We start from the raw sequence: 26,140 nt of genomic DNA on the forward strand, positions 1-26,140 counted from the left end.
CCCAAAGCGGTATGTAGCGCAGTCCAAGGGCACCACCCAGTGAGTGCACGAGTGCTTAATCTTTTTAGATTTAGACAATTAGACAAAACAAGTTGTGATAGTAACACTGTCATGGGAATTGCACTCCAGAGTTCCTCATCTCTCTTTTCATCCTCCTGATGCTGCTTCACACATTTCTACACACAATATATTCTCTTCCGTTGCAATACGTCTGTGCAACACACACCAATAATGCACATGTAAATATCTGCCACATTGTTCTTTCTTTGCAAATAATTGTATTTTTTTCTGTTTCTTTTATTATTCTTATATAACTTGAATTTGTGTATTCCATATTTATATGTTTCTACATTTATTCAGCTGTTTGTTTGTCTATGTGTAGCACCTTATCACCAAAGCAAATTCCCAGAATGTGTAAAACACAATGAAGCTCCTTCTGATTCTGATTTGGTGTCTGACCATTGTAATATTATTATCTACTCAATTGAAAAGTCACTTGATTTAATGTATGTTAATGTAATAAATCAATCAGGCCATTGTTTTTTTTTCACCTGCACCTGATTACTGATTGCATTTTACTCTTTGTCTTTTTCTCCATCTAATTTAGAATCTGATATATTTCAGGCATTAGTTGATTACTAACTGCAGAACTTGGTCACAATCATTATGTCAACATGCTTGCTAACATTCAGCCGTGGTTGGCCTAAAAATACCTTGCACCTTAGTAATATTTAGTTTTACACCCACTCAGTATCCATTCCTTCCTCCCCTCCTGTCTTCCCAAAACTAATTGGAATACTCATGCAGGTAGTCTAACAGGTTGTCACCCTATCTCCCACCTCTCTGTGTCTCACCTCTCGCTCACACACACTCATGCACAGGTTTTTTTTTTTTACTATATATATAGTATAACTATATACTATATATATATATATATATTTCCTGTTTTCATGTTTGACGAGTGGCCATTTATGTGTGTGTACTCAGGTACACATATATAAAGGACACATACATGTATCACATAGTGTGTAACTTATGTGAAAATGGTAAAATATGGTCCCCAGTAGTTTATGAGACTTGAGTCCTTACACTGTATACTGTATATTATCCTGAAGTATGAGAGACACTAAACTAAAAGTCCAACTGATAGCTGAACCCTTAAAATCCAAAATGACAGTAGATGTTGAAGCTCTGATTGGTATCCCCCCTTTGAATCCCATGTCAGTGATGTCGCTAGGTAGTAGCTTGTCTACTGTAGAGATATCAGCAAGACATGTAGCTTTAATCCCAAACTGGACACTTACCATCTTACTAAAACCAGAGCAATCATATTTGGGTTTTCACTGAGATTTTCTGTCACAGCAACATGTTTTGTTTTATAACAAAGTGGTTTAGGATCAAATGGAAATGAGTTTCATCTATGTGCACGTCACTGATCTGTAGGGCGTACTTACCGAGGTATAGAGGTATCCTTCACTATTCATGGCAAGGTATAACCCTGTCTTTGCCCCCTGGATTGCCACAATCCGTAGTCCCACCGGAATTAAATTAAACTGTGCTAAAATGGGGTAGAAAGTAGGAGAGATAGGGCATGACAAAAAGAGAGAGAGAAAAGAAAGTCAGAGACTATTGTGAAACTGAGATATAATAGTGTATAGCACCAGAGTAGACATTTCTGTCCTCATTGTATTAGGCTGAATGGCTGCAGTGTCACTGCTGCATGCTATATCACTCTAAGCACAAATGGTGTGACCTCTCAGAATTTATGTTTATGTAAACACAACACCATGTCACCTTCACTATGCTTTACACTGCCTCTAAACCTGCATGATAATAGAGGTGTTCTGCCACACAAAATGGAGCTTAGACAGTGAAAAGTGAATAGATAAATACATACAGTATCTGGGTTAGTTAAACTACTCTGTACTTGTTATAATAAAAGACTCATCAAGAAATAATATAGGTTGTTCAATAAATAAATCTTTCAAACTACACTCTGAAAAGGGGCCCATGTCTGTTTCTGGAAGGTCAAATAGGCATATACAAAGACACAACACTGGGAAGAGAATACTGCACAGTTCCTGGTTTGAAAACCAAATTCAGATTGTTAAAGGTCAGGATGAACATTCATGTCATCTCAATGGTGGCAGTATCTCACTTTGAGGCACTTTGAGCCCAGGCAACAGCCTTGCTTTATTGGTTTATAAAGTTCAAATGCTGAGTTATGGATCCAATCAGAATCAGTATCTGTGATTCTAACACAGTGTGGCTTTTCTGTATATGAGCATAAAATTGCAAAAGTTTGACAGGCAGTTTGACGAGATATTCCTCCCTATTAAAAGACAAAAATAATAGTACAAGTTGGAACAAATTTGACAGATGAGCTGACGAAATACTAACTTTTGCCTTGACTCTTCAGCCACAGGGCCCCTATAGCACAGTTTGACACCTACTGTGGTTCTCTTTTGCTCAGTGTGTACAGTACAACACTAACTTTGCCAAAGTTGGAGATTTGGTTCCCAGTGAGGGTATGAGCTGTTCCATGCTTGAGCTATGTGATGGTGAAAGCTGCAGGTGTTCCTTTCAATATGGCTTCTACTCAGCTATTTTAGTGGTGCTAGAGACTAGACTGTGAATATTTTTTTAATAAAAATTACATGACCGCAAGCAAAAACATGTAGGCTATAGACATGAACACACACACACACACACTCACAAAATGAGCTGCTTTCATCCCTTGTGCTGTCCATGGTGCCGTCAGGCTGCATCTGCAGGTAGTATCCATGTTGGCTGTATAGTCGGGTAACAATGCCCTTCAGCTGTGGCTCTGCAAGGGAGCACAGGAAAACAACATTGTATTAGACAGGTGCCGTGACCAGAGGTCGAGAGCAGAGATGACATTCACTAATTTACAGAACCTGAAAAAAGAAAAGGCTTAGTCAAATATGTCAGAGATTAAACCACAGAGTTTAGTGTTAATTACCAAATGTTAGCATGCCAACACACTAAACTAAGACATGACAATGTTAAACATTATAACATCCATCAGCATATCAAGATTGTCATTGTGAGCATGTTGTTTAGTTCTTCTTAGAAGTTAGCCATTTCTCTCTAGCGGAGGGAGAATATAAAAATATTCAGCACAAAAAATTAGGGCTGCAGCTTACTCAAAGCTTCTATAGATTATTTCACAGATTCATCGATGCGTCGTTTAAGAAGTACTTTTCCTTGGTGGCGGAAGCGGTGGCGCCCCACCCCCAACCCTCCCAAACGCCTACTGCAACATCCAGCCAATGAGAGCAGGCAGCTACTTTTTCACTGCAAAACACTTTACTCCCCTCCAGCTCTCTCTGTGGCACAGATGATCCCTGTTACCTGCGTGTGCTAATTCATTGTTTCACCCATATTTTTTGTCTTTATAATCGCTATCTTTATAATAACAAACAACAGCTGTTTCGTGTTCAGGATTGCTCATTTCCCATTTCACATTACAGTGTCAGGTGACACAGCCGCTGCCAGCTCGTGTAGTGCGTGACCCCCTGTCACCGATCAGTCACGTAGTGTGAACGCCACAACGACTTCAAGAATCCCCTCACAAGATGGCAAGTTGTGTAGTCTGAACTGCACGGCCATCGGCCGACGCTGAAAGTCGTGTAGTCTGCACGAGCCTTAACTTGCAGCTCCCGACAGATAACTCTTGACTGCGACGTTACAACCCAAACTCACGGCTTAACCAGGAGAACAACAAATACACGTGTGTACATTTTCAGCTGAGGATTGTGGCTTACTTTGGCTAGCCTTCAACTCAACAGTCAATCATGATTTCGGTTAAATGCTAAAGTTGCTGTTACCGTTACCTTGTCTGTGGACCGCTGGCAGAACACTGGGTGCTTTCTGATCAGGCGCTGTTGGGCTGTTGCGAGGCCACATAAGTTTCATTTTGATGGTGGACGGACTGTGACATTACAGAGTTGTTGTTTTCTTTTAGCTTTAAATAATCCCATACTTTGGACACTTTCTTCTTTGTCCCTCGCTATTTTCTCTCTCTTCCTCCACTTTGCAAACAGCTCCATCATAATCACGTCGCGTTCACAGCGTAAGAATGATTTGCGACAGTAATAGTGTCCGTGCGAAACAGTGTGCTGTATATGGATTAAACAAAGCCTCCATGCAAAGAATTTGCGTCGATGCATTTTAAGAATCGATTTAATTGATAAATCGTTTCAGCCCTACAATAAATACTGTTGGGGCTTTCATTATTCAATACAAATTCCTTAGTTAATTAGCGAATTGCCCAAGGTACAGATTCAGACTAATCCACTTAACACTGGGAATGTATGAGCCTAACTGGGAATGTATGAGCCTAACAAATCAGAAATTAGTAATTCAACTAACTGATGAAGAAAATGCATGTATAAATTAAGCTCAGTCTGCTGTCTTGCTACCAGTGGTATTTATAGCAAGATCTGGGGCCTTCAGAGAAGTCAAGCGAGAGAGTTAGTCTGTCTCCCGCTAAATAAAAGATGTATAATCAAGGTGGCTGGGTGGAGGAAGAGAGGATGGAGGGTGAATCGAGAGGCTGAATGTTTCATGAGTCCCTGCAGCCTACTTTGCGTTCATTTAAGAAACGGACGGAATATTTGCAGCAGCTCTCAGACATCAACAGTGCTTCTCTCAATTACACAAACCACTCTCTGCATTATGGAAATCTAAGTTGTCTCTGGAGCTCAGCACCTCGCTGCCTCAGCCACACTACTCCCCTGTCTGAGTTTAAAGCTCAGTTGTTGAGGCTGGTGAGTGAACTGACCAGTCTCCTTCAGCGCATATTTAATAAGGGAGTTGAAACGTGGAATGAGCAGTTCATGGCAGCCAATGGAGGACTGAGGGCCGCCTGGGAGTTCCCCCTCCGCTAAACCTCGCCCATGTCCTCACTCACACTCCCCAGAGAAGAACCTAGGGCACTGCGCAATCTGCCTGTCTTCTTCGGCAAGAGAGAGGCAGAAGATGCAGGGATGGGATCTGTAGGACAGTTTCCCAAAGGAAGTGTGCCAGGGTTGAGGCATCAGTGAAACTGTGACCTACTCCCATTGTTACAAGCAAGCATCTGTAGCACTCCCTATCCTCTCTCTTTCAAAGCTGCTTTTCAAAACATTTCAGTGTCTCTACTCCTGCACTTTGTTCTTCTTCCCTCCCCTTTTCCATGTCATACCCTTTCAGTTATGTACGCCTTCATCCCACCTAATAATTTCATACATCATCCAATCAGAGGAGGGAAGCCGTTCATTACTTGTCCCCACAGATGCAACACAGCGAGATGAGAGAGAGTGAGAAAGAAAGGGAAATGGGAGGATCAGGGAGGAGAGAAGTGAGCAGAGGGACGGCAGGGGAACAGAGAGAATGAGATGACACTGTTATTTCATTAAGAGTGACGGCTGTATGTGCTAGAGAAAAAGTGCATTTAGGCCGAAATTCAATAGACAGCTTGTGCAATATGGCTGCAATCAAAACTCCCATGCTCGGTGTCAGGGGCACTAAAACTAATGTTTCACTTAGAGCTGGCTCTGACTTCAACATCCTCATCCTCCAACACACAATAAATTCTGATCCATTGTAATAAAAGCATGCTCCCAGCTGAAACCATGACACATGCATTAGAGATTCATACATAATAAAACAAAAAAACAGCTCCGGGGGAGTCTTGCATACAAATATAACTATGAAGTATTTAGGTCCAAAGTCACATTTTTTGGTTCTCTAAAAGTCATTGTCCTCCTGAATTGCACTCATGTTTCCCTACTGAGACTAAATTATGAAGTTGCAGACATTTAGAACTGGGAGGTACATGTCAATACGTCGCCATAATAGGGTTTTATAATCTTTACTGTAAACTGACAGAACAGTTCTATTAGAGTCATAAATAAGGCTCATAAAACCACTTTTGTGTCATTACTATGATCAACATACACAGCTGTATATGCCTGTATCTACCTTAATCTTTCTTGACTTTCATTTCTTACAAATTTGCTGGAGAAGATTGATGAGGGAATCCCAACCCTTTTACAAATTTAATAAGAACCAATCATTCTTGATTTAGGTTTAGTGAGTCAGGTCCACAGGATAAGGATGCTGACTGGAATAGACTGAAATATTCTATATTATCTATAACTTAATACTAAATCCACCTTTTTGAGTTAGTAAATTACATTTTTATCATTTGATCCTGGTTTGATTTTTGCTGACAGTAATTCTCTAGAATAGATTTTGCACAGATTTCTTGGGGTCTAGAGATCAACAGATAAATCGACAATATATATAACTTACAAACTCAAAGAAAGTGGATTTAGTGCAAAATTCTTCTTTTTGTGTACGCCTGGATCTACTGTAATATTCTAAAGCTCTCTTTTGGCTGTAACCGTCGACTACTACAAGGCTTTTAACAACATGCAAATGAACAAAACTGTGCATAACACTGACTCGACTCAGTGTCATCAAATAGAAACACTACATCCCCATGCGTATTCTACCAACTGCTCCCCTCTCGCTGTCTTGACAGCATCTGTGTCTGCATAATATATATAATGTCTACACACACGCACACACACGCACACGCACACGAACACACACGCACACACACACACACACACACACACACACACACACACACACACACACACACACTTTTTCTGCCTTGTTGTTAATGTTGCAGGATGTTGGCTTTAGGAGTGAAAACATCAAGGCTTCAACAAACATGTCACTTTGTTGCATAAGTAACTGTTTCATCAAAAAAAGGAGTAAAATACAGTGCAAGACACAAAAACACACATCTCTTTTAAAGGTTGGAAAACATATTCTATAAACAAGACCCAGTACTGAAGGATATTTTCTTAATATCATTAACAATGCTTTCCATTCACATGTAGAATGTTTTATACAGAATAGTATGGCGTCTGTATATATGGCACTGACTTGGAACATAGCTTTTTTTTTTTTACCTTTCTGCTGCAGCAGATAAATGAAAGGGGTACTTGAGAGATTTTCTATTGCATTTCAATGAATAAATTCTCAAGAGAGAGATTTTAAACATTAAAAACAATGGTCAAAATTGAAACAGCAGAGGCAGAGAAATTCCTGACTTTTAGTCCCTATTATGGCTCAAACTCCAAAACCATCCTACATTTCCCATGATGCAACTGGACAGCATCTTTCATTAGATTTTTCTGACTCCTAAACGCCTACTTCTTTCAAACCCCCCCAGTTTCCAATTGCAACACCAGGATTAACCCTGATGACATGGCAAGGGTTATTTATTCAAACCTCGCAAAGCTCTGGTGTGGCCCTCCAGAGCCACAGCAGACATTATACAAGTGTTTTCACAGGCTGAGTAGTACTCCCCGTGACAACTAAACTGAACTTCATCTGTAAAATCGCTGGAGTGGTTTGCGTCCAAGCCACATAAGAGTGAGCACACATTACTAGGGAAGCCAACTTTCCTTCCCCTTCATAAGCCCCGGAGAAGTACACTGACAGATAGTGACACACTGTGACAGGAGTCTACCTCTGGTTGGATTAGCAAAGCACACAGAGTTGTTTACATGAGCAAAAAGCCTGTGTTTGTATCATGAGGATGCGTAGTGTGCACATGTAGTCTCTACTGCTCCACGGGGGTAAACAGAGAGGATGATAACTCGGAAAGCTACTGACTCAAAGGTCATGTTTAGTGATTTGGGAATGTTAGGGCATAGCCTACTTGGATTCAAACAGTAAGAGCGTATTTTATATGGCAGGGAGCCAAAAGCAATCATAGTTTTATAAGACCATAACCCAAACTAATTTAATATTTGAAGTCAGGCAGCTTCTATTGCACTGGTGGAAGGTACCTAAGTACAATTTTGAGGTATAAGAACTTCTTCTAATCCACCACATTTCAAAGAGAAATATTGTCATTTTCACTGCCTACATTCATCTGACAGCTGTAGTTACAAGTAACTTTTCAGATTAATATTTTACGTAAAAAAAACCAAACATATAATACTCTTATAAAATGTGCTTTAAAAATCTGTGTCTAGTTGGGGCCCCTTGTCACATTTCAGATGTCAATGAATAGCTAGCTGTTCCATTTAAAAAAACTGTTAAAGGCACAAATAGCTTAGAGATAAATCCCGATAAGGACAACAAAAGTATATCAGAGCTCATACTCCATTAATCACCGCACAACCCTTCAGATTTATCTTGTGAAATGTGTCCAAAGAGACAAAGTCAAACGGCTTGTTTGACCTGACTAAACCCGAAGATGTTTAATTTACCACCAGGAGCTTGAAACAGAACCTTTGTCTTTTTTTCTTGACAAATGACTGCAAGGATTCACTGATTATCAAAATAGTCTTAACAATTCAGAAGAGCCTTGGTGATTTGACGTTCATGTGACGCAGAAATGTGAATCCACCTGAGGGGTTTAAAATGGCCTTTTTGTTTTTGCATGAAAGTGAAAAGGGAGAAAATGCACCCTCAAGTACTCATGACTGAAAAGGGAGTAGGTTGACATTGAAATTGTGGTGGGAATAAAACCTGTTGTGCTCAGAGTGGTGGAAGGGATGTTTAACTTAACTCAGATTAACAGGCTTAGATTCCCAACTCATGCTAAATATTCTTCTGTGAGCAAAGTATTACATTTTACTCAGGTTTTCTGAAAAAAATCGACCATGACCATTCAGTAAATGGATCAGCACTGAGTGAAAAAATCTTCTCTCTTGAGCCAATTGAGAATGCTCATAATCATTATTAATCCTACCATATGTGTCCTATCCCATGTGAGTCATCTTGCGTGAGGTGCATCCCTTTTCTGTTTTCTTTAAAAGAACGGCAGGACATTATCTTTCAGGCTGAGCATGCCTGCGTCTCCCTTGCAGAACTTTCACTATAGCTGCGCCAGAAACACAACCTGCAGCCTCGACAGTTCTGGGTATTTCCCGTGGAGAGGAGGGGTGTGACTACATTCAGCACTCCTGGGACACGTGTGGGCTTGAGTGACAGAAAACATTCGCTGATCCAGGTCAGTGGAGTGTGGGTCAAAGCGAGCTCCCTGTCTGTTTATGTACATCATACATGTGTTGTCAGCGCACGCGGTGACATGTTGACTCGTCAGCAGGCCCGTTTTCAAGTGACCTCTCCACACATGAACGAATATATGACTTGCAGTTGACAAGCAGGAAAGCAATATAGGCTACACCTAACGATGACCTTTTTCTAAGGACTAATTTATTTATGATTACTCAAAACATTTTTACTCGATTAATATGACAATTTATCCAATATAAATATCAAAAACTTGTCTCATTCATAACTCAACATTTTATCACCCTGAAAAAGAGGCACATAAAGCACATTATAATAATAATAATAGTGGCTTATTTTAAATTGAGTCACTGCTGTGTTATGATATCAATAATAATAACAGATGCAATCTGTCAGATGCCTGCTCAGAAAAATACTGGACCTGAAATTCAAAAAGATTGCTGTGACACAGGTTATTCAAAAACTGTATGTCAACCCTTTTCCTGAACTGGATAATCAGTATTTTTGCTGAAGTACTTGACTGAAAACATAAAATGGTTTATGGATTGGATTTATTTTATCTCAGGAGTAAAATAATCTCTGGCAAATGTATTTTTGCGTCAGTGTGGGGCAAAGAAAATAAAAATATTTACAGACTGTAGCAACAGTAAGAAATTACTTGCATGTAACAGCTATTAAGAAACATTTTGAAAATCAAGTGACTACGACATACAGAAACACATTCCTTGTGTTGACAATCCTAATGTTGATTGTCAATGTGTGCAGACAAAAAGTATACAGGATTAGCAGTGCTGACTTGCTGCCGTCATGATGCGCCATTTCAGTCTAAAATACTCCCCAACCTCAGACGGTCGAAGGCGACGTCGTTAAGCTGCAGCTTATTCTCTGAAGGGAAGACCGAGTGCAGCAAAGCGTTGACAAATCAACATATTTGACTGACCCCAGCCTTACTGAATATGCGCAGTAAGTCACATTTACCTCTGCCAGTGCTGAAAAAGGTTCACATTAACGCATGTTATTGCAGGCATTGTGTAACTGGTAGTGTAATTCTATGTAACTGTTTAAGTCAGTGGTTCAAGTACCTCTAAACCAGTGGTTCTCAAACTGGGTGACCCTCTGTGGTAGTATGGAGGCACTGCAAGGGGGGCATGGATGACCAGGGTAAAAATAAGAAGTGGAATTAAGTTGAATGAACTTGATTTATTTGCCGATGCTATCATACTAATCTGAATCATTTATTTTATTTCAATCAAATTCAACTTGGATCCCTTTTCATTTGTTGCTCCCCCAATATTGGTTAATGATTGATAAGAATTCAGTCTGTTTACGTGTGCTGGGGGGCTTTTTGAGAACCACTGCCCTAAACTGACACACCGACCCCGCTTATCTGATAGGATGCTTTTAAATGTTTTATTGAAGAAAGTGTATGAAACTGAAGACCAACATAGTCATACATTCTGTCCAGGGGTCCCCGGTCCTCACTTTTAGAAACAAGAAGTTAAACTTAACACTAGTCACATAGCTGATGCACAAGTATGATTTTCTTGTGCTTCTATTACCGTATTTTGGAGAGAATTATTTTATTAGCATTTATTTTGAGAAACCGATTATAAAGTAAATGTTACAAGTTTTGTAAAAGCAGGACAGATTAAAGTGATATGTTTTGTTTTTAAAATTGGGTTTGCCTCTAATCCCAGCAGTTACCATTGCACAGTCTACACAGGGGTGCCCCTCATCAATTTCCATCCGGCACTGATAATCATTTTAAAAATCACCTGGGGGAGATCGGAGCCTAGCGTTACAGTACAGCCATTCACACCGCAATTATGTGCATATCTGTATAAATGAGGTCAATGCACATTAGAACCCAAGGTAATCACTTCATGCATCAGGGCTGCCATCAAGGACACTTAAACCCTTCGCTGCAGTGTAATTGTTCTGAAAAATAAGCAGTGGTTGAGGTTTATCGCTAATCAGAGTAGTGTATAGCTCTGTGTTGATTATCATTACACTAATGTATTTATCTGGCTTGATTTGAGCTCAGTATGTTACTTGCTTATCTCCCTGTAGCCAAGCTCTTTTTGATAAGGTTGGAGGTAATTACTAGGGGCCTGCATGACTGAGCAGCCAAGGGCATTTTTTCTTCTTCTCTGACCAAACCGAACAACAGGGGTTTCCCTTGGCTTATATTTTCAGGACTCCCTGACTTTCCCCTCATGCTGATTTTCACTTTCAGCTTCTGTCTATGCCTCTATCGCTAATTCTTTGCATGCATGCGTACAGTGAATGTGTGTTGTTGTATGTGTACTACATAGAGGGAGCCTGTCTCTCGTGTAGTTTTTGATTGTGCTTCTTATAAAAGGAGAACATGGTTCCTCCTTTTTTTTTTTCCTTTTATAAACTGGGCCATGAGCTCTTCAGTGCTGCAAGTAATTATCAACCTTGTGGGAAGATAGAGGGGGGAGAGAAACGGAGAGGAGCAAGGGAAGAATCGTGAAAACTAGTTAATAACGTGGAGGCAAGATTGAGGAATGCTCTTCGTTTGTCCAGAAATAAAAGAGGGAAGGATAGCAAGAGCAAGAGAAAAGGGCAGCGATGGAGTGACAGAGCAATACAAAGATACAGAGTGTGACAAGGGTGAGAGGTAGGGAGAGGAGATAGGGGAAGACAGGTTGAAAAAGGATGTTGTAGAGCAGGAAGAAGAAGGATGGCTGGGCCGAGGTGAGGTTAGAGAAGGAATAGGAATGAATGAGGTGTATCACATTACTTGCAACTCCAACAATGGCCTCTTAATTTAAATTCAAGGCTTCATAAATCATTCCATGTGACAATGGCTGTAGTTCACATAAGTGAGATAGAGTTATTGCTGCTTAATAAGGGTGCTGACAAGAGCATGTCAAACACGAGCAGAAGCAAATAGGATTCACACTGCTTCCCTGACACATTCAATATTCACATATGTGCTTCATTAGCATGATGACAGGAACATATCAGTGACAGTTAACAACATGCTCAGCGCAGGAGATTCAGAGTGATGCTTCACAGCTTTATCTATAACATTGCAGCACCAAATCTCAACGGTGCTTTCTCATGAGCTGCATAGAAAAACACTGAGGCACAAGAGCAAGAGCCCCACAGCTCCCCAACCCACCTCACCTATCCTTTCTCCCATGGACCCTCCAGCAATGACACAATCAGGCACTTTAATGTATGCAGAACAAACAAACACAAACATTCCTCTGCACTCCCACGGGGGCCCAGACCTCTGTCAGATCGTGTGGTGATCACACAAGTAAACAAACAACTAAGCTAAACAGCACGGTGATGTACAACAAAGGATTCAGAATTTGAACTTGGATTGATTTGCTTGCTGAAACACTTTGATATAGTCCTTACACGGTTCACTTTTCCCACACAGAAGAAGAAGAAGAAGAAAACCATGAGTAGAGAAGCTGACGAGCAGCTTTGCATGGGAGGAGGGAGTCCACTGTATATTTCAGCAAAACATTGTCTGAGATTAAGTTTAGCTGACACAGTTTCAATACTCACACACAGCTGCAGCGAAATGTACAGACACAGATACACACACAGAGAAGTGGGCTCATAAATATACTCGAACTAATGGATGTACAGTACCCATATGTAAGCATGCATGCCAGTGAGCAAGTACATTAAAGTTGTATACTTGTAGTAAAGTTACACATATGTGAATACAGATACACTGAATGCATGCATATAAATACGTTCACAAACATAAATCCTATGTACATTTACATACACAAGAAATACATGCATGTGTTCTTGTATGTGCACATAGCCATATACTTGCACACAGCCACATGCATGCAACGCTCAGCTCAGGGTTCTCCTGGCAATGTCCCAGTGCCCACTCAGACCCTTATCAAAGTCTTTCAGTAAACTGGCTGCTCGCTCCGTGTTAAGCAAGTCTAGGTAATCCTCCAGCCATGACTCCCTTCAGAAGCAAGGTGGCTTTTGGAGTTTTCGGTTCGCTTACGGTGTCCAAGACATTCTATTTTGTAAAACAAGAGGAAAGCAAGGCGGACGCTAGAACCTAGACCGTATGGGTTATTACAAGTTGAGGTTAGGGGAAGCTAAAGGTTACGGGTCGCTAACTTCCCACAGTGGAAAAGAGCTATATGTTTGTATACATATATATGTGTGTGTGTGTGTGTGTGTGTGTGTGTGTGTGTATGTGTGTATGTGCTTATAACTCAGGGAATTTCAAATGTGGTATGATGATGCAAGAAATCTTGATCACAATACGATTACCAGATTAAATTATGTTATATATAATGACATATCATGTAAACACTGATAAACTTGATTCCGCCAATTTGAACACGATCATGTGAGATTTTAATCTGGCATTTCACTCAATGTAATAATTTTACACTAACTTCTTGATGTTTACACGGTCTGTACGTGTGCACACAGACATCCATTCATGCCCCTCTTCCTCTAACGTTCTCTCTACCTCTGCTCCTTTTCTTCTCATCATTACCTCTATAGGTGTCCTCCGCCTTCACTGTCTTTCTCTTGTTAGAGGTAAACTCAATCTGTCCTTGTCAGCTTTAATCAAAGCACCCACAGATTCAATTTAGTAGGTATGTGTGGGAGGTTAAGGCGGTATCTTCGGGACGAGGGGAAACAAAAGGGAGTTCTTTGTGCACACATCCCTTCGCCGCCTCACTTTGAATAAGACTTGAGGCCGTTGTCAACAGCTTGTCTTTTCACATGCCAACTCCAAACTATAACTGCAATAATACTTCTAGAAAACTCACTGTTCTCGCTGATCCTTTCCATGTCCTGACTTTATTTTCTGAGCCTTTGAATAGTGTTTGCAAACCAGAGACATAAACTTGATAAACCTTCAAAATGAAAATAAATACATAAATAAATCCTTTAATCTCTAATGGGTTTTTACTTTATATAAAACACGCTAAAAGATTAGAGCTCAAACCTTTGTTGTTTCATTGTGGTTTAATCGGATGTGTACATCGTGGACAGCGTTTGAGGGATGAACTAGATCAACTTCTTCTACGCAGCTGCGCTCCCCATTCTTTGGTCCCAGGAACATTTTGTACCAGATATTTAAGATCCCTCTGATGAAACAAGGGTTGTTCAAAGCTGAAAATCCCCAAGAATTGGATGACCTCAACGGCAATCAACCACTAATCTTCTGTTTGTCTCGTCTAGATTGAGACAATCAGAAAGCTGTTGTTGTGCAGAAATCTCCCAAATTGTGATTCAGGCTGGACATTTTCAATACGAGTGCTGTTACGAAAACCTAGTTTCTGTACTGATACCAGAAAGATTTACTTTGAGAAATATAAAGATGTTTTCTACAAAACCCTGTTTTTCATTTTCATTCAAGTTGAGAAAAATTAACAAGAACTTAAAATTGGTAAAAGTTCGATTTAAATCAGGAAATATCTGATAAAAGTAAACGAGATCTGACCCGGTGTTCAATGTCAACTTTCAGTACCTTTGCAATTTCACTGATTTTGGTTTTTATCAAAAGAGTTGTGAGGTTTTTCCATGACTTACGGAGCAACTGAGAGACAGCTTTGTGAGTTTCTTAACATTTACTGCATGCTCAACCCAGTATGATAAACTTTACCATTGCCTGACAGCAAATTTCTAAGGTCATTTATTCCAGACGCATCTCCTACAAATTTAGTTTATTTACTAACATTTATAACAGCAAGTAAGTTCAGAACAAAGATGTATCGGTGCCGGTCTTACTAAATACTGCCAATTTCTCTTACAGTCATTACCGTGATTATCACCATTTTCTGAGGTAACTACACATGGAAAAATGACACTAAAGGGCTTGACAAAGCGTTTTTTTCTCTCCCTTGTTAAACAAATTGATTATAAGGACACTATTGCACATGCTCACAATAAAGCATGTGCAGCAGTGTGTGCGTGTCCCGGCATTTGATCTGCATTCATAAACCTACGGAATCTTATTTTTGTTTCCCTGAGGAAATTCAGTGGAATCCAATCACACGTTTACTGACGTTTTTTCCAAAGGGGTGTTAAGCAAGCCAGAGTCTCTTTTGAATGTCCTTCAGAACTTTTCAAAGTAAATACTCTAAATAAACTTGACATATAGCATTGCTGCAAAAAACATTCTCAGGCTTTTATTTTGGAGGCACAACAAATAAGTAGTATATAAACATAATTTCCTGGAGGCAGCTTTAACTGAAACACCTGTTACATTCATTAAATAGGAGAAAAATTCTCAGGTTTCAATCAAAAATAACCTACTTTCTAGACAGATTATTAAACAAGGAAGGAAGATGTTTAGCAGTGGCAGTTAATATCCAGCCTCATGGCTTTCCATCTCATGTTCTTCTACACATGCCGCCTCTACGTCAGGCTCATTCACAGCTCTTTTTAGTTCCCACCCACCTTCCCTTTAATCTCCACTGCTATCTCTCCCTGCTCACCTTGCTGTATTTTTGATCACCTCTTTATCTGTGTCCACCCACGTCATTGCCACACACTTCCACCTTTTTGGTAGATTTTCTCTGACATCTGTAACATGTTGACTTTTCTCTTTAAACCTCTGTTTACCTCTGCAGACTCGCCCTCCCTCTCTGTCTCTCTCTCTCTGACCCCTGTCAGTAAAGTTCTGACGAGAAGCTACCTAACACTGCATTGTCTGATCAGGTGTTGTTGAGTAAGCGAGTTTGTGGCCCTGATCTCATGGGGTCAGCTTAATGCTATCCTCTGCGGGATCTCTCCCTGTAACCTAGTCTGCTGCTCACCTGCCGCCGGGGCCTACATTTGTGCTCTAACTGTCGACTGGCCCCTCCGATGCTTACTCCTACAACATACTACAGTGCTCCTCCATGCCAGACAGCACACTCAATGCTATAAGATGTCTAGGTCTGCACTATATTTCTATGCATTAGTTTCTAAATACTCGGCTAATAGTGTTGCTGTTTTTAATATTTGTATTTTTTTGGTATTACTACTGTAAAGTCTAATGTCATTCCTCTTCTGCCAAAGTCCAGATAGCTGTTAAAGTTATTATTTCATAGTATCACATATCTGGATGACTTTGGATTTAAATGTCTTTCATTTCCATGCACATATACAGTACATAAACTTTAAAAAAGTTCTGTGGGTTTAAAAAAAGGCTTAGAGATTATGCTTCCACATTTATGCAACAAAGTGCACAGAATAGTTTCTCATTTGCACGAGCTAATACCTTGTTACCAGGAAATACATGTATCCATTTTCTCCACACACCACTGCCATCACAGGATTCTGTCGATTCTCTGCCAGCTGTGTATTTTGAGAGGAGTTTTTTTTTTTTCAGCTGTCATATTAACATCACACCAGCACACATAAGCTATATTTACTACTGCCATAAAGCAACTGGCTTCTAAAATGAAAGGGACGGACATAAACCCTGCTGCTTATACATGTGGTTGGCACAAAGCTCACACTGGATGAGATCCGTGACAAAACACAGAACCTGCCTGATTGTACCTGCCTCTCCCCTCTTCATCATCCTCCTCTAGGCGTCCTGTACAGTGCCGTAATATACAAGAGAAGTCTTCAGGTGCTTGGCCTATGGAAAAAAAACTCTCCCACTGTCAGTGATCTGCACTGCTGCCCTCTTTTCAGATCAATTCAGCTCATTAATGTATAGCGATTAATCAATAATCACCTTAGTTTGTTCAAGGTGGAATCTGACTTGAAAAGGGAGGGATATTGAGCTGCTTGCCCCCCGTGTATCACCTTTAGTACCCTTCTCTATGGTAGATAAAAAGAACATACAATCTTAGCACAAACATACAGTATTCTCAATAAAACTAAATTGCAGATTGACAAAAAATGTTATCTGGGCAACTAGAATGTCTGCACAGAATTTCACGCTGACATTGCCTTTCATAGAACCACGTCAGTAGCATGGCTACAAAATGGTTACTTGGGGAAATAAGGTTCGGGGGAAAGTTAGACATTACAAATAACTAAAAGGTGATTGGTGAAAACTTTTTAAGAACCAGTACTGATTAGGGTTGGGCAATGTCTACTGAAGTAGTATGCGAGGATGTCCACGACTGACGATGATATTCTTGTAAAGCTATTATAATTATTTTATACTTTTTAGGTTATAAATGTCTTATTACTATTTCTATCTTTTAAGCTCATTCACAGCCCATAATTCCAATAATTCTGTGATGTATTTTTCCTAAACATGAAATATTCTCAATTAAATGTGCAGGGCGAGATATGGTGGAAAAAAAAGTTAAAAGGTTTTAAGCTACTGACTTTTATAGTATTTTCTGGGAGACTTTAGGTTAAGATTTTGACCACATTTTGTAAACAGTTGTTAACTAAAGCTAGCCAGCCGCTAAGCAGCACTATCGAGCAACAACATGTTTTAAAGTACTCCTGATGCAGGTACTGCTTGGGTTGCTATGCCAGAGTCTGTAGTCTGTACAGTCCCAACAAAGTTTCTGATGCTGGTTCAGCAGAGGACATACACTAAGAAGCGTTACGCCACAGCAGTTAATGTTGCAGAGGTGTGTTAAGTAAATGTTATGTGTCTCAATATGTCTGTCTGTCTGTGATCCAGACAGAAGTATTTCAACAAATATTGGATGGACTGCCATGACATTTTTTGAATTACCTGGCGGTCTTCTGCCTTTTCATCTGGTGCCATCATCAGCTTTAAATTTCAGTATGACCAAATACCCGCTAAAAGATCCATTAGCCTTTAGCTGTATTTTGTGTTTAGTGCTAACATGCTAAACTAAGATGATGCACACATTATACACATTATAGGCTACTTGTTAAACATCAACATGTTAACATTGTCATTGTCAGCATGTAACCATGCTAGCATTAGCATATCATGCAGCCTCAAGGAACAGTTAGCATGGATGTAGACTTAGCATTGGTTTTCACTTTAATTTGTAAAAAAAAGTATTAGTATCTCAGAACAAACCAAGACACTGATAACATTCTCATGAAACCATAATGATAATAACTGTATGTGAGCATAGAGCCTTTTGTTTCATGTCCACAGTCAGCCTCTTTGCCACTGCAACACCAGACGAACATCTGGTGTTATTATGTAAACAACTTACAGCCAGTTTAATAAAAAGCAGGGATTGTCCAGGCTATATAGCTGGATTATTACAGTATGTTATCATTGTTATGTCACATTTGCTAAGTCTGAAAATCAGGGTCTGAAATCCAGGTGATTTGAATTTGAAGTCTTTTGGCCATTGGGCTTCAACGTTTTGGAATTACTGCTGTCTGAAGCATAGTAGACGTGTTTACAGAGTGGTGCAGAATGAAAGGAAAGTCCTCATCATGCACAAAGCTCTGCTCGTCACTCATCATTCTCATGTTCAATCTGTTTAGATGCAGTTTTTAGCTCCAGGGGTGACACTCTAAATCCACTGTTTCTTCCCCAATCAGCCGTGATAGAATCATTATGAAGGGTGTTTGTTTCTGTAATATGCATCATTTAACTTAAGTAGACTACACTTAATAAGGCAAAACGTTTCTCAGTCATGAATTAAATAATTCAGCAGTCTACCAGTCACACCAAAGGAGAGAGAAATAAATGCAGAAATTACATTATTCTCTCTGCTGACTTAATGCAATGGTGCATTTAGAAATAAATCAATTATGGAGAAAATAACACAGGGGTCTACATATTAAGAAATTTAACAAACACAAATAAAACACACACTGCACCTGCAAGCACATCAAAAAGATTGTACACTATCTGTGTTGTGGCACATCTTTCTTTTCCACAGAAAAGTTGCAGATTGGTAAGAGAGAAGATGATGTTGGCAACACATCACATACTCCATTCAGAGCCTCAGTGTTGAAGTTCTTCTTTCAAATTGAAAGTACATCAGCAATACTCAGCAATACAGCAATACTCAGGCCAGTAGCTGATTCATCCAAACAGCATCCATTGAATTATAAATGTTTTTTTTGTTTCCCCTGTGAGCCACATTTTGTCCTTGTGTGGGTGTGTTGGTGTGGATGTGTGTCATTCACTGCAGAAATCCTTAACTTCTACACAAATTAGTCAGGATGCCGGTAGGTTTGTGTAAGTACATCTATTAACATTTCTTATTTGTTAACCAAGAATTTCCCCCATTGAACGAGGCAACTCTTTGTTGTGCCATTGTATGCAATCATATGTACAAGGTAATTTCTAATTGCAAATCCTGCTGCATTTGAAAAATGTGCACGGTTGCACTGAATTCTACAATCTGCAGATGTGCAAAAAAAACTGGAGAGAATACTAAGAGTGCACAAAACTGCTGATGTTTTTTTTTAGCTAATTTCACAATTTATTGTTCCTGCAGGTATCTGCATAATTATATATTTGGGAATGCACAAGCTCTGTGAGGTGTATGAAAAGTGATTTCAGCTGAGTTTGGCATTTATTCAACAACCTGTTTTATTTTTCCTTTGCAGAGCTGAGTGCAGCAGCCACCGGTCAGTGTATCAAACAGACGAGGTGGCTGTAGACAGCTGCTCGTGTTAAACTATTAGCTTTTATGAGCTTTGACGGCAACAGCTATGAAGTTGATCACTTTTAACTGTGAGTCGATGGTAAACATGTTTTAGTCATACAATGTCATGCTGGGTGATTCCTTATTCCTAGTGGAAATAATTTTTGATACACTGTTGAGATAAAAACTGAATAACATGGAAAAGCACACTGGCAGCTTGATAATCAGCTAAATAAACATGGGATTCTTTTTCAAATTGATTTAAGTAAAGAAATTAACTCCATACTGAAAAGACTTTAAATTTGAAAATTTGACATTATGATAACCCATTGAATTATTCAGTTTTATAATGTGTAAATTTGTATTTGATTAATTGTGGAAACTCATTTCCTCCATTGTCATTTCATACAAATTTCACATTCCTTTGTTCAGCTTTCCTTTTTTAGCCCAATATCTGAACATGTGAGCGAAAAAAGGAACAAGCAGAGAAAGATGAAAGCGATAGCAGTGACTCACCCGGCCTTTTTTCGTTTCGACTTTTTCGACCCCCGCATAGTCGTACTTTGGAGATCAGGACCAGGATCTGTTTCTGGCACAAGGACTTGTTGCTCTTAGGACAGGGCTTGCGCTTGCTGGCTACCGGTCGGTTGGTTTGGTCTTCCTTGACCGCCCGTTTTTGTCTAATGAGAGAGCTGGCGAGAGCTGCCATCTTCCCCCCCTCTCAACTTTGGGAGGGGGGTAACTTCCTTCCCAGTACCCCCTTTGCTGGCTTGGCTCTTGATTTCCTCAAAAAAAAAAAAAAAAAACTACAGTAGGACGGACCTTTAAGAGAAGCCCACACAGGGCAGATCGGGGCGTCTAAGTGGGTTAACAGGGGAGAGTTTAGTTTGAGGATTCCCTCGGAGAGCGAAGAACTGGAAGAGATGCAAGTTCACCTGCAGTCCAAAGTAAAGCCTCCACTCTGACCAAAAATAAGAATCTGACACTAACAGAGCACACAAGAAAGTGCCACAGTCACATTTTCAGTTTTTAAAAAAAGGGTTAAGATGAAGATATATTTCTACCCCTCTTCCCCACTCATCTTTCACATCAAAATGCGCCTCGATATCCAAGTCCAAAATATTAGATTAGAAATATTAGATACTTAAAACAGACAATACCAAAAGGAAGGAGCTCAATTTACTTTACATATAAAAACACTTTTACTGAAGAAAAGTGAACTCATTTTGAATGCTAGGAAGCTCTTAAAAGCACAGGAAGAATCAAATTGTTTGTCACCATTTGTGCAGTCCACGGAGGTCCAACTTTGCCTCCCATTTAAATGTGGCAGCATGGAATAATGAGCCGAGAGTCCAAGCGGTAATCCAGCAGTCTTAAATCCAGAGGTAGAACAGCAGGCGGGACATTGGCCAGGCTTGTAGGAATGAAGCCGGGAACAGAGCAGAGACATGGACACAGACAGACAGAGGTTCCTCTTCTGCCTCCGATGGCACGCTCCTTTCCCACAGTCCTCACCAAGCCCCCCCTCCCTCCCTCCTCCTCCTCCTCCTCTCCTCCTCCCATCCAAAGTCAGCGAGTGGTTGTGAGAGTGTGTGTGCGTGATTTCCAGCAGCCACCATCAGTAGAGGTGACATTCATGAGAGAGAGAGAGAAGGAGAGAAAGCAAAAAAGAGCGAGGGAGACAGAAGGGAGGGAGGGGAGGGGGGGAGGTAGACGCTGTGATGTGTGCGAATGAGCTTGACTGGCAAAGGATCCAGCAACGTCCCCCCTAAAAAAACAAAAAAAACCCTCAATCACTTTGTCCTACTGAAACAGGGAGACAGTGCCAGAGGGCAGAGAGGGAGAGCGCTTAAGGTACAGATTGTGACAGTTCTCTGTCTCCTGGAGAGGAAAAGCATCCCCATGTGTTACCTTCCTGTCACATGCATCCACACACACACACACACACACAGCATATCATCTTATTTTGTAGAGGAGTCTTCCCTGCTGTATGATTGTGTGTCTCCAGTCAGGATTCTTCTTTGCGTTCCTCCCCAACACCCGCTCATATAGTAAGTAACCTCCACGGTCTCTTTGTGATCTGGTTCCTTGAGCTCGGCGTGTGAATTGGAGGGCAAAATAAATAAAGCCTTTGTTCCCTGAAACTGGCATTTAGTGTCTGACATGTCTGACTGCTGGCTTACGCTAACCCCGACAGAGAAACATGAGCTTGGACAGATTGAGTTAGACAGTCAGCCGTGCCAACACACACACACACACACACACACACACACACACACACACACACACACACACGCAAACTCATATCACCCTTGCTCTCCCTCAGCCCCTGAGTTGAGCAGCAAACAATGGCATATATTACGCATTGTCTTCATGCAGCTCCCTCATTTGTTCCATTTAGACACACATTCGAGGGCTGACATAAGAGATCTCGCCAATAATTTTGGACAAAACAGACTTCTACAAGTATCGGTAGAGAGCACACATCATTCTGACATACTTTTACACAAAATAGCTGGTTCTGGTAAATGACAATGCCCTGCAGTCAAGCATTTCTCATCATGTTGAGTAGCAACAAAAACAGGGTTTATGTGCACGATTTTCATTTTGCAAAACAAAGAAAACGTGATTTCAGACAAAACCGTATGTTTGGAGAAGTGGAATATTAGGCAAGTCTGTCCAAACATTTCTATAAAATTCTCAAAGGATGTTTAGTGTTTTCCACCTGTTTCTGGCTGTATGTAATGTGGACATTAGTGGCATGATCTTGATGATGAATTGTTAAGATTTTTGCAGGAATTATGTTCACCTTCAAAATAAAAGTACACCGCTTGATATATCTGGACCGTAATGTGAAAAGCTCATTCACTGTCAAAAATATCCTCAATGTGCACAATGAATCTGCGTAGAATATTTTATATTCTACAACTGAATATGAAAATGCTGAGCATTTTTGGTTCAAACCATCAGACTCGAATCCAATAAATCAGCTTATCTGAGAGCCAATCAATCCAGTTTTATTTGGCATGGCACCTCTTTTACAAGCCAATTGCCGGGGAAACCAGCAGCAGAAGCAACTTGAAAATGCAAGGTCGATTCAAATAGTTTCTAACAATGCCGAGCAAGGTCACCATCTGTCAGGGCTTGATTGACAGGTGACAGCGGATGTTTGGTCTCCACGGAGCGACGGCGGCATGGCAGGGGCGGAGGAGGGCAAACCGTGAGATGAGATGATGCAGTTTGTATTGACAGGGAAACGAGAAACGATATTTTTTCTCCTTTTCTAAAGATTTGTTCGCCCTGGACTCTCCAACAGTGCTCTGCCACACACTCGTCTTCTTGCTGTGGGTTAAGAATCAATCTCCTAATGGACATCACATTACACGCATTACCAAAGGTTATTCTCCTTTTTGCTTTCTTCAATCACAAGTATATGCCAAGTTACACCAAAAGAAAGCTAAGTGGGAGTTCTCAAGGTTCACAGTCTCAAGGTTGAGGAGTGTTTCCGTCATTATAATGAAATTTCATGCCAAAAGCTATGTGGAATCATTAAGAGTGAAGACATCACCTGTGTCAACACACCCCAGCAGAGAACTAACACCCGTTAAGTCAGGAGTTTCTTACTGTCATTAGTTATTTCCAATTTATTGCCATATAAATGTTGGTCTTTTGTCTTGCTCAAATGTAAAGTGTGCACAGCACACAAGCCTAGCACACTTTTCAACAAGGTTCTTAAACTCACATCTAATCAGTCAGGATGTACTGTGTGGGCGACCTCAGCCCTGGTATCATTATTGAAAGTGCCTTGGTAAAGTGGAGGGGGAAAAAATCTGCATAAAAGCCAAATGAAAATATGAAAATTAAAAATAGCATATAATAATTCTGTCCATATGTGAATTCTCATCATCTGCACAAATAATGCACCAGGGGGGATTAAATGCAGATGTTTTGCTAAAAACAATCCATGCCACAATGCCTGCCCGCATATCAATTAACATGGAAGCGTATGAACAGCATAACCTCTTTGAAAATGCTTTATGTTGAAAGGTTTTTCCCAGTATAATGGCTTCTAGGCTTTGGTGCATTCCATGCTACCTAACAAAGACTTCTCTAATCTTTACTCATTGGGGTGATTAGGTGACTATAGCAAGGAGTTTGAAAATGTGGGATTTTTGCTCAAAGATATTGTGTTTCACTATTCATCCCAGTGGTGGAAAGTAAGCAAATACATTTTAGTGATGTGCGGATCGATCCTAAAGTATCGATATTTCTGATACCAACATTTCCTGCTCTAGAATTGATGCTCATATAAAAGGATCGATATCTAAACTCCATAATTTGGAGTGAGTGTTTGTTTTATCATAAGTATCTCACTGTCACCAGAATGGTCTATTTATACTCAGTTTATAGGAAATACTTTTCCTTCCGCCTGTCAAAGTCATGTTTGCGCTACCGCTCTGTGACTGAGCTTCTTTGAAGTGAGCCGCTGTAGCACTTTACATTTCCCGCGATTGAATACTGACTATGGCTGACTGTAAAAACAGTCATTTCTGGCTGTATTTTAGCTGTGAAGGTGATGGAATATGGAATGTTGCTCTGTGTGATGTGTGTGCAAAGACAGTGAAATACTTTGGCAACACTGCAAACTTCGCTAAACATCTGAGATTAATTAACAATAATATGATGATGTTATGAAGCGGCAGTTCTGAGCAGGATATTTTTATTATAATTAAAGAATATGACAGTAGTATGATGTCTTGTCATTATGCAGCTATTATTTTGAATTGGTAAGCCTACAACCTACTCCTTATTTCTCTCATAAATACAGAAACATGAGGGGGAGGTCACATTAAACTAGAAATAAAATATGTAAAAAGTATTGGTAGCGGTATCGGCAATGCCAGCCTGGGTATTACATGATATTGGATCATATAGGAATTAACTGGTATCGTACATCACTAATACATTTACTGAAGTACTGTTCTTAACTACAATTTTGAGGTACTCTTCTCAACTCTACTTTATAGTATTTCCACTTGATGCTACTTTTTACGTCTGTTCCACTACATTTCAGAAGAAGGTAGCCCAGGTTGCCCACTAATTAGGTCGGGGATTTGATCCCCCATGAATGGGACAAGTAAAGCACTTTGAGTGATCAGAAGACTAGAAGGGCCCTATACAAGTACAGCCCATTTGCAGGAACAGTAAATTATCTAACGAAACAGTTTTTTGTATTTGTTTTCTCTACTCATCATGATTTAGCAACATCAAAATATGAGAGTTGTTGGCTTGTTACATTGCAACTGCTAATGTAAATGAGGGTAAAATTGTAAACGTGCGGCTGGTGTAGTTACCAAGCGAATGGATCTCATTCTGATAGCGAAACGAGTCAATTTGCTCGGATTGCGATGGTCAAATATATTGATTCACTGTGTTACAGCCGCCGTTTTGGCCACTAGTAAAAGTTTATTCAAAGCGCTGGATACTTCCGGTCGGCTCGGAGGCATTGCGAGGCTACCCAGCCGACCAATCACAGTGCTTATGGTCCGCATCGACTCGACGTGTAGTTACATTTTTGAGGAGGAGGACGTCAGGCGACGCTGTTGATTCGATTCAGAAGTATAAATTACCCTTTATCCATTGCGCCATTCACCATCTAGCTAAACTTGTTTTCTTCTTTCCCATTAAAAGAATCTCACGACCCCTCAGATTTATCTTAGGACCCTTTGGAGGGCCGATGTCCTGTTTTTGTCTGTTTTATATGATAGTTATTGAATATTATTGGGTTTTGGACTTTTGTTTGGACAAAACAAGCAAATTCTAGACAAACTTGTTGCTCTGCAGAATTGGGACTGGCGTTTTCTCTCTATTGTCTGTTTTTATTCAACACAAGATGAGGTAAACAATGAACATAATTAATCGAGAACACAATTACTTGATCCATCAAAAAACAGATCAATCAATAATATAGGCAGTATGGTTGTTACAAAGTGTCCTATAGTGTGTCGGCCCAGTTAACCCTGATATAATGTAGCTATTCTGAATAGAGTTTAGACATGCAGTCACATTTACGTAAACACACACAAACACACACACGCACAGAAAGCCAGAAAGAGTTAAGTACATCAAAACAATTGGCCTAGTTCTGTCTCTTTCTCCCGCCCCTCTTTATCACTCTCTCTCTCTCCTTCAGTCCCCTCTCAGCTCATCACGCTGTCCACAGATGACAGGAGGTATTCTTCGTTAATCCTCCTCCATTATGCGAGCATGTGGAATCTGAGGCCTGCCTCTTGCATACAGAACTAATAATTCTAATGTCCATGACCCATGGGTGAGTTGCTCATTAACTCTGAGCAGCATATATCATTCTCTGTTTTCTTCTTTATTTATCCCGGTTCAGATCAGTCTCTGGTAATTAGGTTTTAATCGTGAGCATTACTCTGTGTGTGAGACTGATACAGATTCTTTTTTTTCTCCCCCGTATACAACTGCTCCTGATTGTACTTGCTGCGAGTCTGAAATGCTTTGCTTTTAAGCAA

At 40.2% G+C, this 26,140-nt stretch overlaps 1 protein-coding gene across 1 annotated transcript in view; it reads right to left on the reverse strand.

The window, feature by feature from the left end:
- Positions 1-21,083, reverse strand: part of fgf11b (fibroblast growth factor 11b) — a 33,007-nt gene extending 11,924 nt beyond the window's left edge. Inside the window, 3 exon segments of the mRNA XM_038709592.1 lie at positions 1,455-1,558; positions 2,717-2,827; positions 20,118-21,083. Coding sequence (XP_038565520.1) covers positions 1,455-1,558; positions 2,717-2,827; positions 20,118-20,310 — 408 coding nt within the window. The 5' untranslated portion in view covers positions 20,311-21,083.
- Between the last annotated feature and the right edge of the window lie 5,057 nt (positions 21,084-26,140).

This window comes from Micropterus salmoides, unplaced genomic scaffold (genome assembly GCF_014851395.1).
Source record: "Micropterus salmoides isolate LMB-PRFRI ecotype aquatic unplaced genomic scaffold, ASM1485139v1 Ms_hic_scaffold_9, whole genome shotgun sequence".
Classification (NCBI taxonomy): Eukaryota; Metazoa; Chordata; class Actinopteri; order Centrarchiformes; family Centrarchidae; genus Micropterus; species Micropterus salmoides.